Raw genomic sequence first — 25,897 nt, 5'->3', positions numbered from 1 at the left:
GCAACACACCAAGACAAACCCGCAACCTCTACCACCCAGAAAAACAAGGGCAGCAGATACATGGGAACACCACCACCTGCAAGTTCCCCTCCAAGCCACACACCATCCTGACTTGGAACTATATCGCCGTTCCTTCACTGTCACTGGGTCAAAATCCTGGAACTTCCTTCTTAACAGCACTGTGGGTGTACTTACCCCACATGCCCTGCAGCAGTTCAAGAAGGCATCTCACCACCACCTCATGAGCAATTAGGGATGGGCAATAAATGCTGGCTTGGCCAGCGACGCCCACATCCCCATAAAACGAATAATAAAAAAAGGAAGGTAGTTCAACATGCTGGTCTGTGACTTGCCTTTCCCTTGGCTCAGATACCCAGTGTAGGGAATCTGTCAGCTGACAATGTTTCTTAGAGAGAGGTCACATCTACTACTGTAGCAGACCTTTCAGCCTCTTTTGGTGACTAGTTGAAGAATCATTTTACTCTGTGCTGTGTCACTGCTTAGAACTCTGTATGCTGGTGCTTTTTGTCAAAGGCTACCATCCTCAGTAGTGACTTGCTTGAAGCCACACTTAACAAAAAGCAACTCTGCATTCAGGTCCACAGCAGGTATGATGAGGGCTGTAGCTAATTTTTTTTGTTGTTGAGCCAGGCAGGTAATTGACAGAAACCCACCACCATGTTTAAATCTCCAAATCAAACTGTTAAAAATCCACCCAGAGTTTTTGTTTTCCTGATGGTGAGGGCACACTCACACCTCCTTGGGATTTAACTACTTACCTAAGTCCAGTGATCTTGGACAGCTTGGCAAGAACCAATTTGTAGAACTCAATAACCTTTTCAAGCTCTGTAACCCTGAGAGAAATCTACATTCCTCCATCTCTGGCCTCTTGACCATTCCCTACTTCCTTTGCCCCACCATTGGCAGTCGTGCCTTCTGCCAACTGGGCCTTATGTACTGGAATTTCCTCTCCTCCTTTGAAATCCTCCTTTGAAACTATCTTGTTGACCAACTTTTGTTACTCATCCTGCTTTGGAGTTGTTAATTTTTGACTTTGCAGTTCTGTGAAGCACAGTGGGACAATTTCCTGTGTTAAGAGTGCTATCTAAATGCAAGTTGCTGTTGATCTTGCACAGGAATATAGTTAAAACTGCTCAGCTCACCTTGATAGTGTATTAGTAAACTTCTCGCTACTTGTCCACCCAACCAGTTCAGCTTTGGCTTGCAGGATTATCTGGAGTCAAGCGGGAAGAAGCTTGGGCTTTTGTGACAGATCTGCCCCTCCCAAGATCCATTAATAAGCCATGTTGATTGGTCATCAACCATGTCCTGATCATGTTTATGTCTTTTCATGCCCTTGTGAGTGAATGTAATTCACTGCTGCTGCTTCATTCCGTGATGACACTCTAGACTTCACAATACACTCCATCTGTTTTTGCAGTAGATCTCAATTACTCTGAAGAGGCTTCAAATACCACACAACGGTTCCTGGTGGTTGAAGGTTGAGAAGTTGGCGGTAAGGCGTTGACTGGGAAGAGCTGCTTTAGCGGGATCTTTGAGGCCTTCAATGTTCATTTTCTTGCAGCATTGCTTTTGTTGCTTCCGCTGCTTGGGGACTAGGCTGATGGTGATGGTAGATTGGATGAGACGGTGGTCGGTCCAGCAGTTGTTGGTACCTGTCATGGCTCGAGTGATGTGGACATCCCTCACTCAAATGATGGCCTAGTTGATTAGGTGCCTGTGTTTGGACCGCGGGTGTTGCCATAAGGTCTTGTGTTTGTCTTGCTGGCAGGACAGGGTGTTAGTTATGACGAGGTCATGCTCAAGGCATTTCGTCAGGAGATACATTTGACAAAAAATACAGGACCAAATCAAATGTAAACGCAAATCCTTCACAGACTGGAAATTTCACCACACATCCAAGGTAAAGCAGCAATCCTACAAGCTCCTGAAGGCAGCGGTGCAGCATAAAACCCGGGACATTAAAAACAAATGGTGAGTAGAAAGAGTGTCAGAGATCCAGCAACTTGCAGACACCAATGACATGCATGGTTTCTTCAGCGCTTTCAAGGAGATCTATGGCCCATGCACTCAAGGGCCCACCTGCTGAGAGCCAAACATGGAGGAGAACTCATCAAGAACAGGGAGGCAGTCAGTGTTCACTAGAGGGAACATTTCGAAGAACTCCTCAGCCGAGACTCTGTCTTCTACTTGAATGTCCTCAGCTCCATCCCTCAACACCCCATCTGGCTCTGTCTCAGTGCTACCCGACTCTGGAACGAGATTGACAAAGCCATTCAACAACTGAGATTCAACAAGGCCTCTGGAGCTGACAGAATCTCTGCCGAAATCCTGAAATATGGTGGAGATACACTCCTGGCACGACTGTGCAACCTCATATCCCTCATCTGAGATGATGAATGGTTTCTGATGGACGTCATGGAAGCTTTGATCGTGACTATTCTAGAAGAGAGGCAAGGCTGATTGCTGCAACAACAGAGGAATCTCCCTGCTGCCTGCCACTGGGAAGATCATTGAAAGGATCCTCCTCAAACGCCTCCTCCCAGTGGCTGAAGAGCTTCTTCCGGAGTTGTAGTGCAGTTTTCACCCATCAGGAGGCACCAAAGATATGATCTTCACAACCTCACAGAAGCCTTTGACTCTGTTAGCTTGAAGGCTTATGGAGGATCCTGCTCAAATTTGGCTGCCCTCAGAAGTTTGTCACCATCCTCCATCTACTCTACGATGACATGTAAGCTGTGATCCTCACCAACGGAACCACCACAGACCCTATCTCAGTCAAGACCAGGGTCAAGCAAGGCTGTGTCATCACACCAACCCTCTTCTCCATTTTCCTCACTGCAATGCCACTCCTCACCTCCAGCAAACTACCCGCAGGCACGGAGATAATCTACAGAACAGACAGGAAACTATTCAAGCCACGCTGCCTTCAATCCAAAACCAAAATCACTCCAACCTCAGTCGTCGAGCTTCAGTATGCAGATAATGCTTGTGTGTGCGCTCACTCTGAAACTGAGCTCCAGAACAAAGAACAGCACAGCACAGGAACAGGCATTCGGCCCTCCAAGCCTGCGCCGATCTTGATGCCTGTCTAAACTAAAACCTTCTGCACTTCTGGGGACCGTATCCCTCTATTCCCATCCTATTCATGTATTTGTCAAGATGCCTTTTAAACGTCGTTATCGTACCTGCTTCCACCATCTCCCCCAGCAGCAAATTCCAGGCACTCACCAGCCTCTGTGTAAAGAAGTTGCCTCGCACATCCCCTCTAAACTTTGCCCCTCTCACCTTAAACCTATGTCCCCTAGTAACTGACTCTTCCACCCTGGGAAAAAGCTTCTGACTATCCACTCTGTCCATGCCGCTCATAACTTTGTAAACCTCTATCATGTCACCCCTTCACCTCCGTTGTTCCAGTGAAAACAATCCGAGTTTATCCAACCTCTCCTCATAGCTAATGCCCTCCAGACCAGGCAACATCCTGGTAAACCTCTTCTGTACCCTCTCCAAAGCCTCCGCGTCCTTCTGGTAGTGTGGCGACCAGAATTGCTTGCAATTCAATGTCGACTCCTTCTCCGAAGCATATGAGAAAATGTTTTTTTCACTGAATGCTGGGAAAACAAAGGTCCTCTTCCAACCAGCTCCCACAACACAACACCTCCCCCTGTCAATCACGATCAATGGCGAGATCCTGGAAAATGTGGACCATTATCCATATCTTGGGCGCCTCTTCTCGGCAAAGGCAGACATCGATGACAAGGTTCATCATTGCCTCCAGTGTGCCAGCTCAGCCTTCGGCCGACTGAGAAAGGGAGTATTTGAGGATCAGAATCTCAAAACTGAGACTAAGATCATGGTTTACTGGGCAGCAGTGATCCTTGCGCTCCTATGTGCTTCGCAGACTTGGACAACCTGCAGCACCCAACTGAAAGCACTGGAAAAGTAACACCAGAGGTGCCTTCGCAAGATCCTCCAAATCCGGTGGCAAGAAAGGCGGTCCAACAGCAGTGTCCTCTCCCAAACTAACCTCCCCAGCATTGGGGCGCTAATCGTCGAAAACCAGCTCTGCTGGGCAGTACATGTCATCCGCATGACTGACACTAGACTCCAAAATCACCTGTTCTGAACTAGGTTGCAGCAGGAGATTCCCAGGAGGACAGCGGAAACACTTTAGAGATGCCCTCAGAGCATCCCTGAAGAGATGAAACTTCTTCATGGGCTCAAAGAACAAAGAAAATTACAGCACAGCAACAGGCCCTTTGGCCCTCCAAGCCTGTGCTGAACCAGATCCTCTATCTAAACATGTCGCCTATTTTCTAAGGGTCTGTATCTCTTTACTTCCTGCCCATTCATGTATCTGTCTAGATACATCTTAAAAGACGCTATCGTGCCCGCGTCTACCACCTCCGCTGGCAACGCGTTCCATGCACCCACCACCCTCTGCGTAAAGAACTTTCCACGCATATCCCCCCTAAACATTTCCCCTTTCACTTTGAACTCGTGTCCCCTTGTAATTGAATCCCCCACTCTGGGAAAAAGCTTCTTGCTATCCACCCTGTCTATACCTCTCATGATTTTGTACACCTCAATCAGGTCCCCCCTCAACCTCCGTCTTTCTAATGAAAATAATCCTAATCTACTCAACCTCTCTTCGTAGCTAGCGCCCTCCATACCAGGCAACATCCTGGTGAACCTCCTCTGCACCCTCTCCAAAGCATCCACATCCTTTTGGTAATGTGGCGACCAGAACTGCACGCAGTATTCCAAATGTGGCCGAACCAAAGTCCTATACAACTGTAACATGACCTGCCAACTCTTGTACTCAATACCCCGTCCGATGAAGGAAAGCATGCCGTATGCCTTCTTGACCACTCTATTGACCTGCGTTGCCACCTTCAGGGAACAATGGACCTGAACACCCAAATCTCTCTGTACATCAATTTTCCCCAGGACTTTTCCATTTACTGTATAGTTTACTCTTGAATTGGATCTTCCAAAATGCATCACCTCGCATTTGCCATGATTGAACTCCATCTGCCATTTCTCTGCCCAACTCTCCAGTCTATCTATATTCTGCTGTATTCTCTGACAGTCCCCTTCACTATATGCTACTCCACCAATCTTAGTGTCGTCTGCAAACTTGCTAATCAGACCACCTATACTTTCCTCCAAATCATTTATGTATATCACAAACAACAGTGGTCCCAGCACGGATCCCTTTGGAACACCACTGGTCACACGTCTCCATTTTGAGAAAATCCCTTCCACTACTACTCTCTGTCTCCTGTTGCCCAGCCAGTTCTTTATCCATCTAGCTAGTACACCTTGGACCCCATGCGCCTTCACTTTCTCCATCAGCGTACCATGGGGAACCTTATCAAACGCCTTACTGAAGTCCATGTATATGACATCTACAGCCCATCCCTCATCAATCAACTTTGTCACTTCCTCAAAGAATTCTATTAAGTTGGTAAGACATGACCTTCCCTGCACAAAACCATGTTGCCTATCACTGATAAGCCCATTTTCTTCCAGATGGGAATAGATCTTATCCCTCAGTATCTTCTCCAGCAGCTTCCCTACCACTGACGTCAGGCTCACCGGTCTATAATTACCTGGATTATCCCTGCTACCCTTCTTAAACAAGGGGACAACATTAGCAATTCTCCAGTCCTCCGGAACCTCACCCGTGTTTAAGGATGTTGCAAAGATATCTGTTAAGGCCCCAACTATTTCATCTCTCGCTTCCCACAGTAACCTGGGATAGATCCCATCCGGACCTGGGGACTTGTCTACCTTAATGCCTTTTAGAATACCCAACATTTCCTCCCTCCTTATGCCGACTTGACCTAGAGTAATCAAACATCTGTCCCTAACCTCAACATCCGTCATGTCCCTCTCCTCGGTGAATACCGATGCAAAGTACTCATTTAGAATCTCACCCATTTTCTCTGACTCCACGCATAACTTTCCTCCTTTGTCCTTGAGTGGGCCAATCCTTTCTCTAGTTACCCTCTTGCTCCTTATATATGAATAAAAGGCTTTGAGATTTTCCTTAACCCTGTTTGCTAAAGATATTTCATGACCCCTTTTAGCCCTCTTAATTCCTCGTTTCAGATTGCGCCTACAATCCCGATATTCTTTCAAAGCTTCGTCTTTCTTCAGCCGCCTAGACCTTATGTATGCTTCCTTTTTCCTCTTAGCTAGTCTCACAATTTCACCTGTCATCCATGGTTCCCTAATCTTGCCATTTCTACCCCTCATTTTCACAGGAACATGTCTCTCCTGCACGCTAATCAACCTCTCTTTAAAAGCCTCCCACATATCAAATGTGGATTTACCTTCAAACAGCTGCTCCCAATCTACATTCCCCAGCTCCTGCCGAATTTTGGTATAGTTGGCCTTCCCCCAGTTTAGCACTCTTCCTTTAGGACCACTCTCGTCTTTGTCCATGAGTATTCTAAAACTTACGGAATTGTGATCACTATTCCCAAAGTAGTCCCCTACTGAAACGTCAACCACCTGGCCCGGCTCATTCCCCAACACCAGGTCCAGTATGGCCCCTTCCCGAGTTGGACTATTTACATACTGCTCTAGAAAACCCTCCTGGATGCTCCCTACAAATTCTGCTCCATCTAGACCTCTAGGCTCATGGGAGTTCCTGGATTGTGACCATCCTAGATGGAGAAAACTCATTCGGGAAGGCATCGTACACCTCAAGGGACATCGTCAGGAACATGTGGGAGATGAAGTCAAGGCGTCGGAGGAAGCACACAAACTTTCAAACCACTCATCTACCTGACCCTTCAGGTACCACCTACCCTTCGTGGCAGAGCCTGTCGATCACACCTTAGAACCCATCGAACTGGAGTGGAAACAAGTTATCCTCAATCCCGAGGGACTGCCTAAGAAGACGTTTCCAGTGGTGCTCTAAAACTACTGGTAAGAGCATATTGGTTGAAAATTTAAGGTAAGTATCTTTCTTCCTTGGGTTCATGGTCCCTTTTTTTCTGATTGATTGTCAGGAACCATCTCTTTTATATGTAACTTTTAATTGGTTACCTTCTATTGTGTTTCCAAGTGTATTTTCAGTTGGCTGAAGGTTACTCTAAAGAAACATTTTACTCTTTAGGCTTGAGTCGAGCCCAGAACAAGCCAGTGGTGAAGGAAGTATTCTAAAACACTGCTTCCCAATAATTCAGTGATAATTATTACTGTTTTACTCATCTGAGCAAGAGGAGAACTGATGGAGCAGTTTTACCAAAGTGCTGAAAAGTTCTTGTTCATCCCTGTGGTACTTCAGGCTGATGAAGGTTTGCCATATTAACTTCTTATCCTTCAATCCAAAGTTCAGTCTGTGGGTATAATCTCATTGTTATCCACATATTGCATTACTTAGACTGATGTTTTTACTACTCTTTCAAGCTTAATTGTATAATTACAAATAGTAAAACTGCTTGTAGCCATTCATTCTTTCCAGAACATTTTAGCCAAATCATATGTGGGTGGTACAGTGGCGCACTGGTTAGCACTGCAGCTTCACAGCTCCAGGGACCCAGGTTCGATTCTGGGTACTCCCTGTGACCGCGTGGGTTTTCGCCGGGTACTCCGCTTTCCTCCCACCGCCAAAGACTTGCAGGTGTTAGGTAAATTGGCTGTTGTAAATTGCCGCTAGTGTAGGTAGGTGGTAGGGAATATGGGATTACTGTAGGGTTAGTATAAATGGGTGGTTGTTGGTCGGCACAGACTCGGTGGGCCGAAGGGCCTGTTTCAGTGCTGTATCTCTAAATAAAAAATAAATAAATAAAATATGTGAATTGTCATTTCTCCCTGTTGCTGCCTGTCCAGATTCAGCACGCATCCTTCTTTGCACCGCAGCTACCTGGCCAACACTCTACAGAGATCCCCCTCTGTAATCAAAAGAGAAAATTCTGCACATCAGGTGGCATCTGGGAAGAGAGAACAGAGTTAACGTTTCAGGTCAATGACCTTTCCTCGACAATATTGACTGTTACACAGCTGCAATAGTTGCTTTTATCGAGTCCTAGCAGATTTGTAATCAGCTTGCAGCCTGCCGCACAAAACCCTCTAGTGTCAGGAGCTGGCAGCATTAGTTCAGGTCTCACACAATGTAAACCCAGTTATTGTCTGTGACAATGCCACAGTCTTCCTGCATCCCATGACTCAATCATTCCAAGAATTGCTTCCATATCCATAACAATTAGAAGTGTTATTTGGCTAGGCCATGTAACAGGATCAAGTATACTCCCTGATGACCATGACTACTGATTAATCTGTGGGAACTGGAAATCAAATTGTTTAGCCAAGAGATGTTCTTTACAATAGCTATTCTCTTCAATTTGAAGCACAGCACTATTTTTAAACCTCATTTGCTGCTCAGTACTGCGAAAGATGAATGTGGGTAAAATTGGGTGCTGCCTCATTTGTTGGTGATTAGAATTATTTGTCTTGAGTAACAATAGCACTGTTCATACTGGCACAAGGCATGGAATCAAACCGGCACATACTGTTTAACATGTATCCCTGCAGAGGTTATTTTATGGAGGATAATAGTTAGCAGGACTGTCTGAACTTCCAGCCAAACACATTTTTAAAGCCCACCATGCATGGTTTTTTCCCTACAATATTTATCCTGTGAAATTTGTAAATGGGTGACAGAACAGGCTGGCAATGTATCTGGTGTGGCGCACTGCTTTCCACCATTTTCAAGGGGTTATCATTGGTGCAGTAGCCAATGGATTATACAGATTAATCAATTCATTTGAAATAAAGCCTCATGGAACTATAGACATCAATGATGCTGCTGACAAATACAGTTTTAAGGACTAAAATAAAATAATCTCTAGTCTTTTCATAGAATAGAAAGTTTAAGGCACAGAATTTGGTGCTTGGCAATGAACCAGGCCAGGTGGCAGATCTCTCGGTGGGAGAGCATTTCGGTGATAGTGATCACTCCTCCCTGACCTTTACTATAGTCATGGAGAGGGATAGGAGCAGACGGGATGGGAAAATATTTAATTGGGGGAGGGGGAATTACAATGCTATTAGGCAGGAACTGGGGAGCATAAATTGGAAACAGATGTTCTCAGGGAAATGCACGACAGAAATGTGGAGGTTGTTTTGGGAGCACTTGCCGCGACTGCTGGATAGGTTTGTCCCGATGAGGCAAGGATGGGATGGTAGGGTGAAGGAACCTTGGATGACAAGAGATGTGGAACAGCTAGTCAAGAGGAAGAAGGAAGCTTACTTAAGGTTGAGGAAGCAAGGATCAGCCAGGGCTCTAGAAGGTTACAAGGTAGCCAGGAAGGAGCTGAAGAATGGACTTAGGAGAGCTAGAAGGAGACATGAAAAAGTCTTGGTGGGTAGGATTAAGGAAAATCCCAAGGTGTTCTACACTTATGTGAGGAACAAGAGGATGGCCAGAGTGAGGGTAGGGCCGATCAGGGATAGTGGAGGGAACTTGTGCCTGGAGTCGGAGGAGGTAGGGGAGGTCCTTAATGAATACTTTGCTTCAGTATTCACTAGTGAGAGAGACCTGGACGTTTATGAGGATAGCGTGAAACAGGCTGATATGCTCGAACAGGTTGATGTTAAGAAGGAGGATGTGCTGGAAATTTTGAAAGGCATGAGGATAGATAAGTCCCCGGGGCCAGATGGGATATACCCAAGGTTATTACGGGAAGCGAGGGAAGAGATTGCCGCGCCTTTGGCGATGATCTTTGCGTCCTCACTGTCCACTGGAGTAGTACCAGATGATTGGAGGGTGGCGAATGTTATTCCCTTGTTCAAGAAAGGGAATAGGGATAACTCTGGGAATTACAGACCAGTCAGTCTTACGTCGATGGTGGGCAAATTATTGGAGAGGATTCTGAGAGACAGGATTTATGATTATTTGGAAAAGCATAGTTTGATTAGAGATAGTCAGCATGGCTTTGTAAGGGGCAGGTCATGCCTCACAAGCCTTATTGAATTCTTTGAAGATGTGACTAAACACATTGATGAAGGAAGAGCAGTGGATGTGGTGTATATGGATTTTAGCAAGGTGTTTGATAAGGTTCCCCATGGTAGACTCATTCAGAAAGTAAGGAGGCATGGGATGCAGGGAAATTTGGCTGTCTGGATACAGAATTGGCTGGCCCATAGAAGACAGAGGGTGGTAGTAGATGGAAAGTATTCAGCCTGGAGCTCAGTGACCAGTGGTGTTCCGCAGGGATCTGTTTTGGGACCTCTGCTCTTTGTGATTTTTATAAATGACTTGGATGAGGAAGTGGAAGGCTGGGTTAGTATGTTTGCCAATGACACAAAGGTTGCTGGAGTTGTGGATAGTATGGAGGGCTGTTGTAGGTTGCAACGGGACATTGACAGGATGCCGAGCTGGGCTGAGAAGTGGCAGATGGAGTTCAACCTGGAAGAGTGTGAAGTGATTCATTTTGGAAGGTCGAATTTGAATGCGGAATACAGGCTTAAAGACAGGATTCTTGGCAGTGTGGAGGAACAGGAGGGATCTTGGGGTCCACGCCCATAGATCCCTCAAAGTTGCCACCCAAGTTGATAGGGTTGTTAAGAAGGCGTATGGGGTGTTGGCTTTCATTAACCGGGGGATTGAGTTTAAGAGCCGTGAGGTTATGCTGCAGCTCTATAAAGCCCTGGTTAGACCACACTTGGAATATTGTGTTCAGTTCTGATCGCCTCATTATAGGAAGGATGTGGAAGCTATAGAGAGGGCGCAGAGGAGATTTACCATGATGCTGCCTGGACTGGAGGACATGTCTTATGAAGAAAGGTTGAGGGAGCTAGGGCTTTTCTTATTGGAGCGAAGAAGGATGAGAGGTGACTTGATAGAGGTGTACAAGATGATGAGAGGCATAGATCGAGTGGATAGCCAGAGACTTTTGCCCAGGGCGGAAAGGGCTATCACCAGGGGGCATAATTTTAAGGTGATTGGAGGAAGGTTTAGGGGAGATGTCAGAGGTAGGTTCTTTACACAGAGAGTGTTGGGTGCATGGAATGCACTGCCAGCGGTGGTAGCAGAAGCAGATACATTAGGGACATTTAAGCGACTCTTGGATAGGTACATGGATGATAGTAGAGTGAAGGGTATGTAGGGAGTTTGATCTTAGAGTAGGTTAAAGGGTCGGCACAACGTCGTGGGCCGAAGAGCCTGTACTGTGCTGTACTGTTCCATGTTCTATGAAAGAGGCCACTTGGCCCATCGTGTCTGTGCCAGCCGAAAAATGATCCACCTATTCCAATCCCACTGTCCAGCATTTGGTCCGTAGCCCTGCAGATTACGGCACTTGAGGTGCATATCCAGACTCCTTTTGAATGAGTTGAGTGTTTCTGCCTCAATTACCCTTTCGGGCAGTGAGTTCCAGACCTGCACCACCCACTGGGTGAAAAAGTTTTTCCTCATCTCCCCGCTAACTTTTCTAACAATCACTTTAAATCTGTGCCCCTTCGTCACTGACGTCTCTGCCAAGGTGAGTAGATCCTTCACCTCCACTCGATCTGGGCCCCTCAAAATTTTGTACATTTCAATCAGATCTCCCCTCAGCCTTCTCTGTTCCAAGTAGAACAACCCCAGCCTATCCAATCTTTCCTCATAGCTGCATTTTTCCAGTCCTGGCAACATCCTTGTAAATCTCCTCTGTACCCTCTCTAGTGGAATTACATACTTTCTGTAATGAGGTGACCAGAACTGTTATGCATGTCTTTTTGTGGGGTATGTTGGACACTCCTTGTTTCAGTCCTATTCAGGCCCCCTCCCCCAACTCTATTTCCAGTACGTTAATGACTGTATCTGTGCCGTTTCCTGGTCTCGCCCCGAACTGGAAAACTTTGCTTCCAATTTCTACCCATCTCTCACCTTCACGTGGTCCACCTCTTACACTTCACTTCCATTCCTCGTCTTCTCTGTCTCCATCTCTGGGGATAGACTGTCCACTCATATTTATTATAAGCCCACCGACTCCCACAGCTACCTCAACTACACTTTCTCACCCCCTTCCTTCTGTAATGACTCCATTCCATTTTCCCAGTCTCTCTGTCTCCGATGCATCTATTCTGCTGATGCAGCCTTCCACAACAGCGCTTCTAATATGTTTTCCTTTTTCCTCAAATGAGGATTCCCCCCCCCCCCCCTCTCCCCACTGTGGTTGACAGGGCCCTCAACTATGTCCAGCCCATTTCCCACAATTCTGCCCTCACCCCTTCCCCTCCCTCCCAGAACTGCGACAGGGTTCTCCTTGTCCTCACTTTCCACCCCACCAGCCTCCACATCCAAAGAATCATCCTCCGCCATTTCCATCACCTCCAGTGTAATGCCACCACCAAACATTGTAATTATAATAAAATTTAATGTGGTAATGTATGGAAAACCAGTGCCAGTCCTTATTTTCTTGAGTGGAGGATTGTTTTATTTGCATGGAAAATTTGACAACGTATCTTTCTTTTAAATGCAATGCCTGCACAAAATTGGGGTGGGTGCTATAAGTCCATTATACCAGTTTGAGGATTTATTGTCAGTGTCACTAACTCTACCTGTTCCCCTCAACAAGGGAACAATGGGAAGCAAGGGAGAAGATTGCTGGGGCCCTGGCAGAGATTTTTGTATCATCGTTAGCCACGGGTGAGGTACCGGAAGACTGGAGGATAGCTAATGTTGTGCCTTTATTTAAGAAGGGCAGCAGGGATAAGCCAGGGAACTACCTGCCGCTGAGCCTTACATCAGTGGTGGGAAAGTTATTGGAAGGGATTCTGACAGACAGGATTTATATGCATTTGGAAAGCATGGCCTGATTAGGGATAGTCAGCATGGCTTTGTGCGTAGGAAATCATGTCTCACGAATTTGATTGAATTTTTCGAGGAGGTGACCAAGAGGATTGACGTTGTCTACGTGGACTTCAGCAAGGCCTTTGACAAGGTCCCACATGGTAGGCTGGTCCAGAAGGTTCGAACACATGGGATCCAGGGTGAGCTAGCAAATTGGATACAAAATTGGCTTGGTGATAGGAGGCAGAGGGTGGTAGTGGAGGGCTGTTTTTCAGATTAGAGGCCAGTGACCAGTGGTGTGCCGCAGGGATCGGTGCTGGGCCCTCTGTTGTTTGTCATATATATTAATGACTTGGATGTGAATGTAAGGGGCATGATTAGTAAGTTTGCAGATGACACCAAAATTGGTGGTATAGTGGACAGTGAAGAAGGTTGTCTAAGGTTACAACAGGATATAGATCAACTGGGAAAGTGGGCAAAGGAGTGGCAAATGGAGTTTAACGCAGACAAGTGTGAAGTGATGCATTTTGGGAAGTTAAACCACAGCAGGACATATACAGTGAATGGCAGGGCCCTGGGGAGTGTTGTTGAGCAGAGAGACCTTGGGGCTTCTTGAAACAATATGTAGATAGTCCAACTAGGGATGGGGCTGTTGTGGACCTGGTATTGGGGAATGAGCCCGGCCAGGTGGTCGAAGTTTCAGGAGGGGAGCATTTCGGGAACAGTGACCATCATTCCGTAAGTTTTAAGGTACTTGTGGATAAGGATAAGAGTAGTCCTCGGGTGAAGGTGCTAAATTGGGGGAAGGCAAATTATAACAATATTTGGCAGGAACTGAAGAATTTAGATTGGGGGCAGCTGTTTGAGGGTAAATCAACATCTGACATGTGGGAGTCTTTCAGACGTCAGTTGATTAGAATCCAGGACCAGCATGTTCCTGTGAGGAAGAAGGATAAGTTTGGCAAGTTTCGGGAACCTTGGATAACACGGGATATTGTGAGCCTAGTCAAAAAGAAAAAGGAAGCATTCGTAAGGTCTGGAAGGCTAGGAACAGACGAATCCCTTGAGGAATATAAAGACAGTAGGAAGGAACTTAAGCAAGGAGTCAGGAGGGCTAAAAGGGGTCATGAAAAGTCATTGGCAAACAGGATTAAGGAAAATCCCAAGGCTTTTTATGCACATATAAAGAGCAAGAGGGTAACTAGGGAAAGGGATGGCCCACTCAAGGACAGAGAAGGGAATCTACGTGTGGAGCCAGAGGAAATGGGTGAGGTACTAAATGAGTACTTTGCATCAGTATTTACCAAAGAGAAGGACTTGGTGGATGATGAGCCTAGGGAAGGGAGTGTAGATAGTTTCAGTCATCTTATTATCAAAAAGGAGAAGGTGTTGGGTGTCTTGCAAAGCATTAAGGTAGATAAGTCCCCAGGGCCTGATGGGATCTACCACAGAATACTGAGGGAGGCAAGGGAAGAAATTGCTGGGGCCTTGACAGAAATCTTTGCATCCTCATTGGCTACAGGTGAGGTCCCAGAGGACTGGAGAATAGCCAATGTTGTTCCTTTGTTTAAGAAGGGTTGCAAGGATAATCCAGGAAATTATAGGCCGGTGAGCCTTACGTCAGTGGTAGGGAAATTATTAGAGAGGATTATTCGGGACAGGATTTACTCCCATTTGGAAACAAACAAACTTATTAGTGAGAGGCAACATGGTTTTGTGAAGGGGAGGTCATGTCTTACTAATTTGATTGAGTTTTTTGAGGAAGTGATGAAGATGATTGATGAAGAAAGGGCAGTGGATGTTATCTATATGGACTTCAGTAAAGCCTTTGACAAGGTCCCTCATGGCAGACTGATACAAAAGGTGAAGTCACACGGGATCAGGTGAGCTGGCAAGATGGATACAGAACAGTCATCGAAGACAGAGGGTAGCGGTGGAAGGGTGATTTTCTGAATGGAGGGATGTGACTAGTGGTGTTCCGCAGGGATCAGTGCTGGGACCTTTGCTGTTTGTAGTATATATAAATGATTTTGAGGAAAATGTAGCTGGTCTGATTAGTAAGGTTGCGGACGACACAAAGGTTGGTGGAGTTGCAGATAGTGTTGAGGATTGTCAGAGGATACAGCGGGATATAGATCGGTTGGAGACTTGGGCGGAGAAATGGCAGATGGAGTTTACTCTGGACAAATGTGAGGTAATGCATTTTGGAAGATCTAATGCAGGTGGGAAGTATACAGTAAATGGCAGAACCCTTCGGAGTATTGATAGGCAGAGAGATCTGGGCGTACAGGTCCACAGGTCACTGAAAGTGGCAACGCAGGTGGATAAGTTAGTCAAGAAGGCATACGGCATGCTTGCCTTCATCGGTCGAGGCATAGAGTATAAAAATTGGCAAGTCATGCTGCAGCTGTACAGAACTTTAGTTAGGCCACACTTCGAATATTACATGCAATTCTGGTCGCCACACGACCAGAAGGATGTGGAGGCTTTGGAGAGGGTACAGAAGAGGTTTACCAGGATGTTGCCTGGTCTGGAGGGCATTAGCTATGAGGAGAGGTTGGATAAACTCAGATTGTTTTCACTGGAACGACGGAGGTGGAGGGGCGACATGATAGAGGTTTACAAAGTTATGAGTGGCATGGACAGAGTGGATAGTCAGAAGCTTTTTCCCAGGGTGGAAGAGTCAGTTACTAGGGGACATAGGTTTAAGGTGAGAGGGGCAAAGTTTAGAGGGGATGTGCGAGGCAAGTTCTTTACACAGGGTGGTGTGTGCCTGGAACTTGCTGCCGGGGGAGGCGGTGGAAGCAGGTACGATAGCGACTATTAAGAGGCATCTTGACAAATACATGAATAGGATGGGAATAGAGGGATACGGTCCCCAGAAGTGCAGAAGGTTTTAGTTTAGGCAGGCATCAAGATCGGTGCAGGCTTGGAGGGCTGAATGGCCTGTTCCTGTGCTGTACCGTACTTTGTTCTTTCTTTGTTCTTTGAGTGACTAAAACTAGAGGGCATAGATTTAAGGTGAGTGGGAGGAGGTTTAAAGGGGATCAAACGGGTAAATGTTTCACACAAAGAATAATGGGTATCTGGAATGAGCTGCCTGAGGAGGTGGTGGAGGCAGGAACAGTAGCAACCTTTAAGAGGCATCTGGACAGGTACTTGAATGAGCAAGGCATAGAGGGATATGGAATTAATGCAGGCCGGTGGGATTAGTATAGATGGGCATTATGGTCGGCATGGACGCGGTGGGCCGAAGGGCCTGTTTCTATGCTGTACGACTCTTTTGACTCTAACAAGAGGTCCTACACTAATGAGATGGGCAGAGCTGCCAGCTGTGCCGAATGTTGTAGTCTTTGATGGCATTAGTTCCTGGTCCCTGAATCAGTGTGCTAATGAAATATTTGTACTTCCTTTGAAGTGAACAGCTTTGGCCAGTGATCTGAAGCCCACTCCATGTTCCTTATTAACCATCACCATTGAGGAGCATTCCTTGACATCTGGGTGTTCACACTGGGGCAACCTTTTCAAAGTACAAATTATTCACTGTGCTAAAGATGGACCTTGTTACTGATTTTCTTTTGTGCTGACTTCACTCCACCAGTATTTTTATTTTTTTTTAATCCAAAGGTTTTCTGGTAAATCCTTAGTAAAATACTAAATTGTGAAACAGAATACTAACTACTGGTTGCATCCTTAAAGCATTCCATCACAAGAGGGCTGTTTGGTGCAGTATCCTGGAAACAATCTGAAACCTGGAATATCTGAAGGAAATAGCCAGATTTCATTTGCTCCGTGTTTACAGAAACAAGTAACAAGCTAGATAGATAAACACATAAGGAAGGAAGGAATAGAAGGTTATGATGATAGGATTATATAAGGGGGATTGGGGGGAGGCTCAGCTGGAAGATAAATGCCAGCATCAACCAGTTGCGCGCAATGGTCTGTTTCAGTGCTGTACATTCTATGTAAGTGTAAAAGAAAGAAATAATGTGCATTTATATAGTACCTTTCATGACTGCAGGACATCCCAAAGCGCTTCACGACCAAATCATTACTTTTGATGTGTGGTCAATTTTGTAATGTAGGGAATGTAGCAGCTGCAGCAAGCACAGCAATTAGTTAAATGACCAATTAAACTGTTTTAATGATGTTGGCTGAGAGATAAATATTGGCCAGGATACCAGGGCTAACTCCCCTGCTCCTCTTCGAATTGTGCCATGGGATATTTTACATCCATTTCAGAGGTCAGGCGGCACCATGGTTTAATGTTTCATCCAAAAGATAGCACCTCTGACAGTGGAGCACTCCCTCAGTACTGCAAGGAGGTATCAACCTGGATTTGAGCTCAAGTCTCTGGAGTGGGACTTGAAGCCATACCTTCCTTCTGACACAGAGGTGAGAGTGCTACCATTGAACCACGGCTGACATCCCAAGTCAGATGTAGGTTCCAATGAAAGGGCTCTTTGGGCTAGCAGTAATTCCCAGATTACAATGAGCACCTAAAAGCACATTGAAGCTATCATATACTGGACAGAGTCTGTCTCCTTCGGCTGTTAGATGCATGTATGTAGCAAGGCCACGGGTGCACACATTGAACACATCAGCTCCCTTCAAAACTTAAATACTGTCATGGCGATTTAATGTCATTTGCTCAGTGCTAGTGAGGGGGCATATTAAATGTGTTTCACTCAAGTTGCAAAGTTGAGTGCAGCAAGCACCATACTTGCACTAGTTATGTGGGTGAGTTACTATACTGCAAAGGTGCACTTTTGAAATTAAGATCACACTGGTTTAATTTGACTCTTGCTCCTTGAACACTAATGGTTGTTGGTTAACATTTCATAGGCACAGTAAAAAGAAATGGCCATGTTTGCTGACAATGATACCACTAGGTGGCACTGCGGTGGCACATGCTCAAATGCAGCATGTGCCACTAAAACGTCACAGTCTGCGACTTCAGGCAGCTGCCAGGACTAAAGATGGCGCTGCTCAAATAATCACACGAAGGCAACCTAACCTAAACACATGGCAGCACACAATGGAGGGAGAGAGCGAGGGAGCGGGACGGGGGGGGTGGGGGTGCGGGACGGGGGAGGTGGGGAGACGGGGTGGGGGGGGGTGGGTAGCGGAGCGGCCGGAGAGAGCAGTGATTGGGGGAGCGGAGCGGGCCAGGGAGGTGGGGGGAGCGGACCGGCCGGGGAGACCAGTGAGGAGAGGCAGGGGAGCGGGCCGGGGACAGGGGGTAGCGGAGCAACCGGAGAGAGTAGCGAGGGGGGGAGTGGAGCAGCCGGAGAGAGCAGCGAGGGGGGGAGTGGAGCAGGCCGGGGAGAGGGGTGGGGGGAGCGGAGTTTGACACATGGGTGAATACCCGTTGGCGTTGCATTGCTGTACGCGTAAAGCGCATGCGCAGAGCCCGACCAGGCGCGTTGCCCGAAGATGCACACGTCACGTGATGACATCATTGGCGCATGCGCTAACCAGTCTTGACAAGTCGGAGCGCAGCACACGCGCAGAGAGCAGGAACCCGTCTGCGCATGTGCGCACCTTGGCGCAGCCTGATGACGTCAGTGGCCGGCTGTGTTGTCAGGAATCATTTTGTAAATAAAAAAGGGAATGACCATGGTGCTCGGATAGTAAAGACCAATTATAGTCAACTGTGTTCACTGTTGTAAGATTACTTGTGTTCAGTTATTTCCCCCTCACTGTGGTAGATGATTTAGTTTGAAGGTGGCCAATGTCAGCCCTCATTCTTTGATTCTATTCTGCATCATTGGCTCGATCATGCTTCCAATCCAGTGCCACGCGGTTTGTTGCTGGGGACGGGAAAGTGACTTGATTAGCTCAGGGTGATTTTACATCAATTTATCTTTCTGCCTTCTCTGCCCCCACCCACAAAATGGCACAACTGATATTGAGAACAGCCCTATAGGTAGCTTTGGACCTTATAATGTGCCTTAACACATTGTGCTGGCACAGTATATATTTAGTGGTGTTTAATGTTGCTGTGATAATTAGACTCTTTCTGCATTAAAGGCACTTTCATCATTAGAATCTCCATCCATTGACTGTATTTCATGTGACCTAATAACAGTTATCAATGGTCATTCCTTTTGGCAGTGCTGATTAATTGAGTTGATTAAAAGGAAATGTAGTATGTATCTTTCTAAATGCAATAATTTCTTAATGAAACTCTCTTGTGCAGGCACTCAGGTGTGAGCTAATGGATAAGGAAGAGATGATCATAACTGCATTGGATTCAGCTCGATTATTCCTTGCAGATCAGCCCATAGAGGGGCCTGAGGAACCTCGGCGCCATCTCCATGTTAAACCAGGTCAGTGAATTAATACTTCTGTCGCACAGTGGCAACAGTGTGTACCATCTACAAGATACACTGCAGCAATGCACCCAGACTTCTTAGACAGCACCTTCCAAACCCGCGACCTCTACCAACTAGAAGGACAAGGGCAGCAAATGCATGGGAATACCACCACCTGCAAGTTCCCCTCCAAGTCACACACCATCCTGACTTGGAACTATATCGCCATTCCTTCACTGTAGCTGGGTCAAAATCCTGGAACTCCCTTCCTAACAGCGCTGTGGGTGTACCTACCTCACATGAACTGCAGTGGTTCAAGAAGGCAGCTCACCACCACCTTCTCAAGGGCAATTAGGGATGGGCAATAAATGCTGGCTTGGCCAGCGACGCCCACATCCCATGAATGAATAAAAAAAAAGAATGAAACACTAGGCTCAAATGCTCTTGGTTCTTTATTCTTTTACATTGAGTGAAAATAAACTTACACTAGCTGTAGAGTGAAGAGTAATGCAGGGGCTCAGATCTACTTAGCATTGTTATTAAAAAAAAAACTCCTGTTACTATAGGTGACCCAACTGCTCAATAAAAGATTGTTACATTAATGACTTAGAATTGTAACAATGTGTTATGGTTGTAATGGAATTTGTTCCACTACCCGGTTAACTTTAGATTTTCCAGTTATTCTTATAAGGGGATTTTGAAATCTCTTTTTGTATTTTGCCTTAATACACAGCTATACCTTCTGAAATGTAGTCTCAATTACCACAGTCAAAGACGGATATGAAAGACCTTTGTGGATTCACAGTGTGCATTTTTATCCATAAATCTTGAAACTCAAAGAGAGGATTGTTATTGTGGTTATTGAGGTGAGGCAGTAGAAAAATCAGCACTAGGAAGATGGACTATTTCTCACACTAATGTCACAAATCATTTTAACTCATGATGGTCAATGTTTGTGCAACTTCTCCACCTGCTTGTAATATATGTCTGAAGACAGGGCAGCCAACAAAAGGGCAGTGATCTCCAAATCAAGAGAATTTTATAGGATGGAGCAGATAGCACTTCAGAAGAGTCACATGAAACAGAAAAGCAGACTGGGACAGGAAGCGACAGAGAGATTAACAGTAGGTAGCCAAAACTAGTTAAACCTAATATTGTGCCATGATGACAGTCTAATTAATAAGCTTGTTGTAAAGGAACCTTTAGGAAAGAGTGACCATGATATGATAGAATTGTACATTAAGTTTGAAAGTGATGTAGTTCAATCAGAAACTAGGGTCTTAAATCTAAACAAAGGAAGCTATGACGGTATGAGGGGCAAATTGGCTGTGGTGGATTGGGAAACTGTGTTAAAAGGTATGATGGTAGACAGGCAATGGCTAACATTTAAAGAATTAATACATAGTTTACAACAAAAATACATTCCTTTAATGCACAAAAACCCAGCAAGGAACGTGTTCCAACTGTGACTAACAAAAGAAATCAAGGATTGTATTAGACCAAAGGAAGAGGCATATAAAGTTGCCAAAAAATGGTAAGCCTGAGGATTGGGTGTATTTTAGAATTTTTCAAAGGAGGACCAAGAAAATGATTAAGAAAGGGAAAATAGAATGAGAAACTAGCAAAAAAAAAATGGACTGTAAAAGCTTCTATAGGTATGTAAAAAGGAAAAGATTAGCAAAAACAAATGTGGGCCCATTACAAGCGGAGTCAGGAGAATTTATAATGGGGAATAAGGAAATGGCAGAGACACTAAACAAATACTTTGCGTCTGTCTTCATGGAAGAAAATACTAAAAAACCTTCCAGAAATAATGGAGAATCAAGGGACTAGTGTAAATGAGGTACTGCAAGATATTAATAAAAAAAGTACTAGAGAAATTAATGGGACTTGGTCAATAAATCCCCTGGACCTGAAGATCTACATATCAGAGTGGTGAAAGAGGTGGCTGCAGAGATAGTAGATGCACGGTGGTCATCTTTCAGAATTCTATAGAGTCTGGAATGGTTCCTGCAGATTGCAAGGTGAGGATTGTAACCCCACTATTTATGCAAGGAGGGAGAGTGAAAACGGGGAACTACAGACCTGTTGGTCTAACATCAGTCGTAGGGAAAATGTTGGAATCTATAATAAAGGATGTGATAACAGGACACTTAGAAAATAATGGTAGGATTGGGCAGAGTCAACATGGATTTATGAAAGGGAAATCATGTTTAACAAACCTGTTACAGATTTTTGAGGATGTAACTAGCAGATAGATAAGGGGGAACCACTGGATGTGGTATATTTCGATTTTCAGAAAGCTTTTGATAAGATCCCACCGAAGAGGTTAGTAAACAAAATTATAACACATGGAATTGGGGGGAATATACAGGCATGCATTGAGAACTGGTTAACGGACAGAAAGCAGAGAGTAGGAATAAATGGGTCATTTTCAGGTTGGCAGGCTGTGACTAGTGGAGTACCGCAAGGATAAGTGCTTGGGCCCCAGCTATTCACAATCTATACCAACGATTTGGATGTGGGGATTAAATGTAATATTTCCAAGTTTGCAGATGAGAAAAAATTAGGTGGGAATGTGAGTTGTGAGGAGTATGCAAAGATGCTTCAAGGGGATTTGGAGAGGCTAAGCGAGTGTGCAAAAAATTGGCAGATGGAATACATTGTGGAGAAATGTGAGGTTATCCACTTTGGTAGGAAAAACAGAAATACTGAGGATTTCTTAAATGGTGAGAGGCTGGGAAGTGTTGAACTTCAAAGGGACTTGGGTGTCCTTGTTCATGAGTCACTGAAAGCTAACAGCAAGAAATTAAGAATGCAACTGGTATGTTGGCCTTTATTGCAAGAGGATTTGAGTATAGGAGTAAAGATGTCGTACTGCAATTATATAGAGCCTTAGTGAGACCGCACCTGGAGTATTGTGTGCAGTTTTGGCATCCTTACCTAAGGAAAGGTATACTTGCCATAAGAGGGAGTGCCACAAAGGTTCAACAAACTGGGATGGAGGGATTGTCCTATAAGGAAAGATTAAATAGACTGGATCTTTATTCTCTGGCGTTTAGAAGAATGACAGATGGTTTCATTCAAGCATACAAAATTCTTACAGGGCTCGTAAATGCAGGAAGGATGTTTCCTCCGGCTGGGGAGTCTACAACCAGGGGACATGGTGGCAGGATAAGGGGCAGGCCATTTTGGAGTGATTTCTTCACTCAGAGGATGGCAAATCTTTGGAATTCTCTGCCTGATAGGGCTGTGGAGTCTCAGTCGTTGAGTATGTTCAAGACTGAGATTGATAGCTTTCTACATATTAAAAAATCAAGGGATGCGGGGATAGAGCAGGAAAATGGTGTTGAAGTAGAAGATCACCCATGATCTCATTGAATGACAGAGCAGGCTCAAAGGGCTGAATGGACTACTCCTGCTCCTCTTTCTTATGTTCTTATTCGTCTTGACAGACCGTTAAACTAAACTAGGTCCTGGATTCTAAAATACAGAAACAACAGCATCTCTGATGGACAAAATGTCATTTACTCATCAAAACTAGTGACAAAATTAGATAAACACATTTACAAATGAAGAGCACCCTTCAGTTCCTCCAATAAAGTGATGCTCTTAAATTCACATGTCTATATCTCAGCCTATCACTGTGGATTCCCATTCAGCTCTGACAAGATAATTATTAACAAAAAGCTTTTCTGCAAATAGCTGAGCGATTGTTACAGTATTTATTATTCACTTACAAAATGTTTAGTCACAATTTGTAACATTGTACTCCAGACTAACCAATTTATGCCCAAGCCAAATCTCTTCGCTGTTAGTAAAGATGCACTTTTAACGTAATGTAATTATATGATACAGACAACTTTCAAATGACATTGGTCAGTCAGGTTATCTGCCCTCAAAATGGATAGTAAAAGATGCACATTGCAGTTACTGATCTTTGACATACTTGGAAAACTTATCCTTTAATCCAATTCGCAGCAAAAAAAATCGATTAATGACTGTTTCTAACTTGCTCATTGAAACATAATAAATTTTTACTATGTCTTCCTGACAGTTTTTAAAACTGCAAATGCAGCATGGATTTTGTTAAGGAATCGTAGTCAGTTCATCATAGATTAAGGTTTATTAAAGCTATCCATTACATTGTATTTACTAACTATAGTATATGGGTCAACAGCGCTCTAATTTGTCAATATCACTCAGCCCCATTACACATACTCTTGCATTCATGAGGAACTTTTAGTGCTGACTTCTGGCGATTCCCTGGATTTTCTTGCCTGTTATCCCCTCAATACAAGTTCTGGAACAATGTGATTCCAAATGGATAACAGCAAAATTGTGACATTTATATAGAAGTAAGAGTCCAGCAACTTTCAACATGTCGCTGAGCTTTTGTACCAAGTGAAAGTAATGTGTGCCAGAATGTAGAAGTTGAGACATTCCCTTAGTTGACTCTTGCCATTTTAAAATGAGTTTATATGGCACAAGCCTTTAAACTTGTGTTTTAAATAACATGGCGTTAGGTTATTTTAAAACACAAGGATAAAGGCTTGGAGCAGGGGTGTCTAAGCTTTGTGCATGGGGGGCCACATTACTATTTTTACCTTATATAGGGGACAGATGAGACAATTTCGGAAAGATAAAGCATGAAAAATTTATCTTGCTACTAATCAAAATGAATACAAATGTGCATTTTTGTGAAGAAACTTTAAATGAGAAGACTAATTTTTTGACTTACTTTCTCGTCACTATGTTGAACACTGATTTCGTGAGAATAACGGGCATTTTTTTGCTTGCACAAGTAGTCAATATCTGCCCGCAAACTGGCACATGTTCTAGCGATGCGGAGTATTCCGATAGATGTCAGGAGTGACCTTAATCGTTCTCTCTCCCTCCTTTCTCTCTCTGTCTCTCTCCCCTTCCCTTTCTGTGTCATCCTCCATCCAATGTCTTTGTTCCCCCTCTCTCACTCTGTCCCCTCTCTCAGTCTCCCCTCCCCCCCTCCCTGTCTCCTCCCCCCGGTCCGTCTCCTCCTCCCTACCCCGGTCCGTCTCTTAATCCCACCACCACCCCCCCCCCCAAACCTCGGTCCATCTCCTCCCCCCTCTGTCTCCCCCATTTCCGTCTCCTCCCCTGCTCCCTCTCAGTCTCCCTCCCTCTCAGTCTCCCTCCCTCTCAGTCTCCCTCCCTCTCAGTCTCCCTCCCTCTCCGTCTCCCTCCCTCTCCGTCTCCCTCCCCTCTCCGAATCCCTCCCTCTCCGAATCCCTCCCTCTCCGAATCCCTCCCTCTCCGTCTCCCTCCCTCTCCGTCTCCCTCCCTCTCCGTCTCCCCCCACTCCGTCTCCCTCCCCCCCACCGTCTCCCCCCCCACCGTCTCCCCCCACCGTCTCCCCCACCGTCTCCCCCCGTCTCCCCCCACCGTCTCCCCCCACTCCCTCTCCCCCCACTCCCTCTCCCCACTCCCTCTCCCCCCACTCCCTCTCCCCCCACTCTCCCCTCTCCCCCCACTCCCTCTCCCCCACTCCTCTCCCCACTCCCTCTCCCCCCCCACTCCCTCTCCCCCCACTCCCTCTCCCCCCACTCCCTCTCCCCCCACTCCCTCTCCCCCCACTCCCTCTCCCCCCTCTCCCCCTCTCCCCCCCTCTCCCTCTCCCCCCTCTCCCTCTCCCCCCCTCTCCCTCTCCCCCCTCTCCCTCTCCCCCCTCTCCCTCTCCTCTCCCCCCTCTCCCTCTCCCCCCCTCTCCCTCTCCCCCCCTCTCCCTCTCCTCCCTCTCCCCTCTCCCTCTCCCCCCACTCCCTCTCCCTCTCCCCCCACTCCCTCTCCCTCTCCCCCACTCCTCTCCCCCCACTCCTCTCCCTCTCCCCCCACTCCCTCTCCCTCTCCCCCCACTCTCTCCCCGTCTCCCCCACTCTCCCCCTCTCTCTGTCCACCCCCCCCCTCTCTCTGTCCACCCCCCCCTCTCTCTGTCCACCCCCCCCCCCTCTCTGTCCACCCCCCCCCTCTCTCTGTCCACCCCCCCCTCTCTCTGTCCACCCCCCCCCCCTCTCTCTGTCCACCCCCCCCCTCTCTCTGTCCACCCCCCCCTCTCTCTGTCCACCCCCCCCTCTCTCTGTCCACCCCCCCCTCTCTCTGTCCACCCCCCCCCTCTCTCTGTCCACCCCCCCCTCTCTGTCCACCCCCCCCCTCTCTGTCCACCCCCCCCTCTCTCTGTCCACCCCCCCCTCTCTCTGTCCACCCCCCCCCTCTCTCTGTCCACCCCCCCCCTCTCTCTGTCCACCCCCCCCTCTCTCTGTCCACCCCCTCCCTCTCTCTGTCCACCCCCCCCTCTCTCTGTCCACCCCCCCCCTCTCTCTGTCCACCCCCCCCTCTCTGTCCACCCCCCCCCCTCTCTGTCCACCCCCCCCTCTCTCTGTCCACCCCCCCCCTCTCTCTGTCCACCCCCCCCTCTCTCTGTCCACCCCCCCCCTCTCTCTGTCCACCCCCCCCTCTCTCTGTCCACCCCCCCCCTCTCTCTGTCCCCCCCCCCTCTCTCTGTCCACCCCCCCCCTCTCTCTGTCCACCCCCCCCCTCTCTCTGTCCACCCCCCCCCTCTCTCTGTCCACCCCCCCTCTCTCTGTCCACCCCCCCTCTCTCTGTCCACCCCCCCCTCTCTCTCTGTCCACCCCCCCTCTCTCTCTGTCCACCCCCCCTCTCTCTCTGTCCACCCCCCCCTCTCTCTGATCCCCCCTCTCTCTCTCTCTCTGATCCCCCCTCTCTCTCTCTC

The 25,897-nt window shown here is 46.6% G+C and overlaps 1 protein-coding gene across 9 annotated transcripts in view; it reads left to right on the top strand.

Annotated features, from left to right (window-relative positions):
- Window positions 1–25,897, top strand: part of LOC137376165 (utrophin-like) — a 904,611-nt gene that overhangs the window by 602,748 nt on the left and 275,966 nt on the right. For all 9 annotated transcript variants that reach the window (XM_068044198.1, XM_068044197.1, XM_068044199.1 and 6 more), the window contains one exon: window positions 19,017–19,146. In XM_068044198.1, the coding sequence (XP_067900299.1) occupies window positions 19,017–19,146 (130 nt within the window). The remainder of the gene's footprint in view (window positions 1–19,016; window positions 19,147–25,897) is intronic.

The sequence above is a fragment of the Heterodontus francisci genome, chromosome 13 (assembly GCF_036365525.1).
Source record: "Heterodontus francisci isolate sHetFra1 chromosome 13, sHetFra1.hap1, whole genome shotgun sequence".
NCBI classification, from domain to species: domain Eukaryota; kingdom Metazoa; phylum Chordata; class Chondrichthyes; order Heterodontiformes; family Heterodontidae; genus Heterodontus; species Heterodontus francisci.
This window is presented reverse-complemented; position numbering and strand designations above follow the sequence as displayed.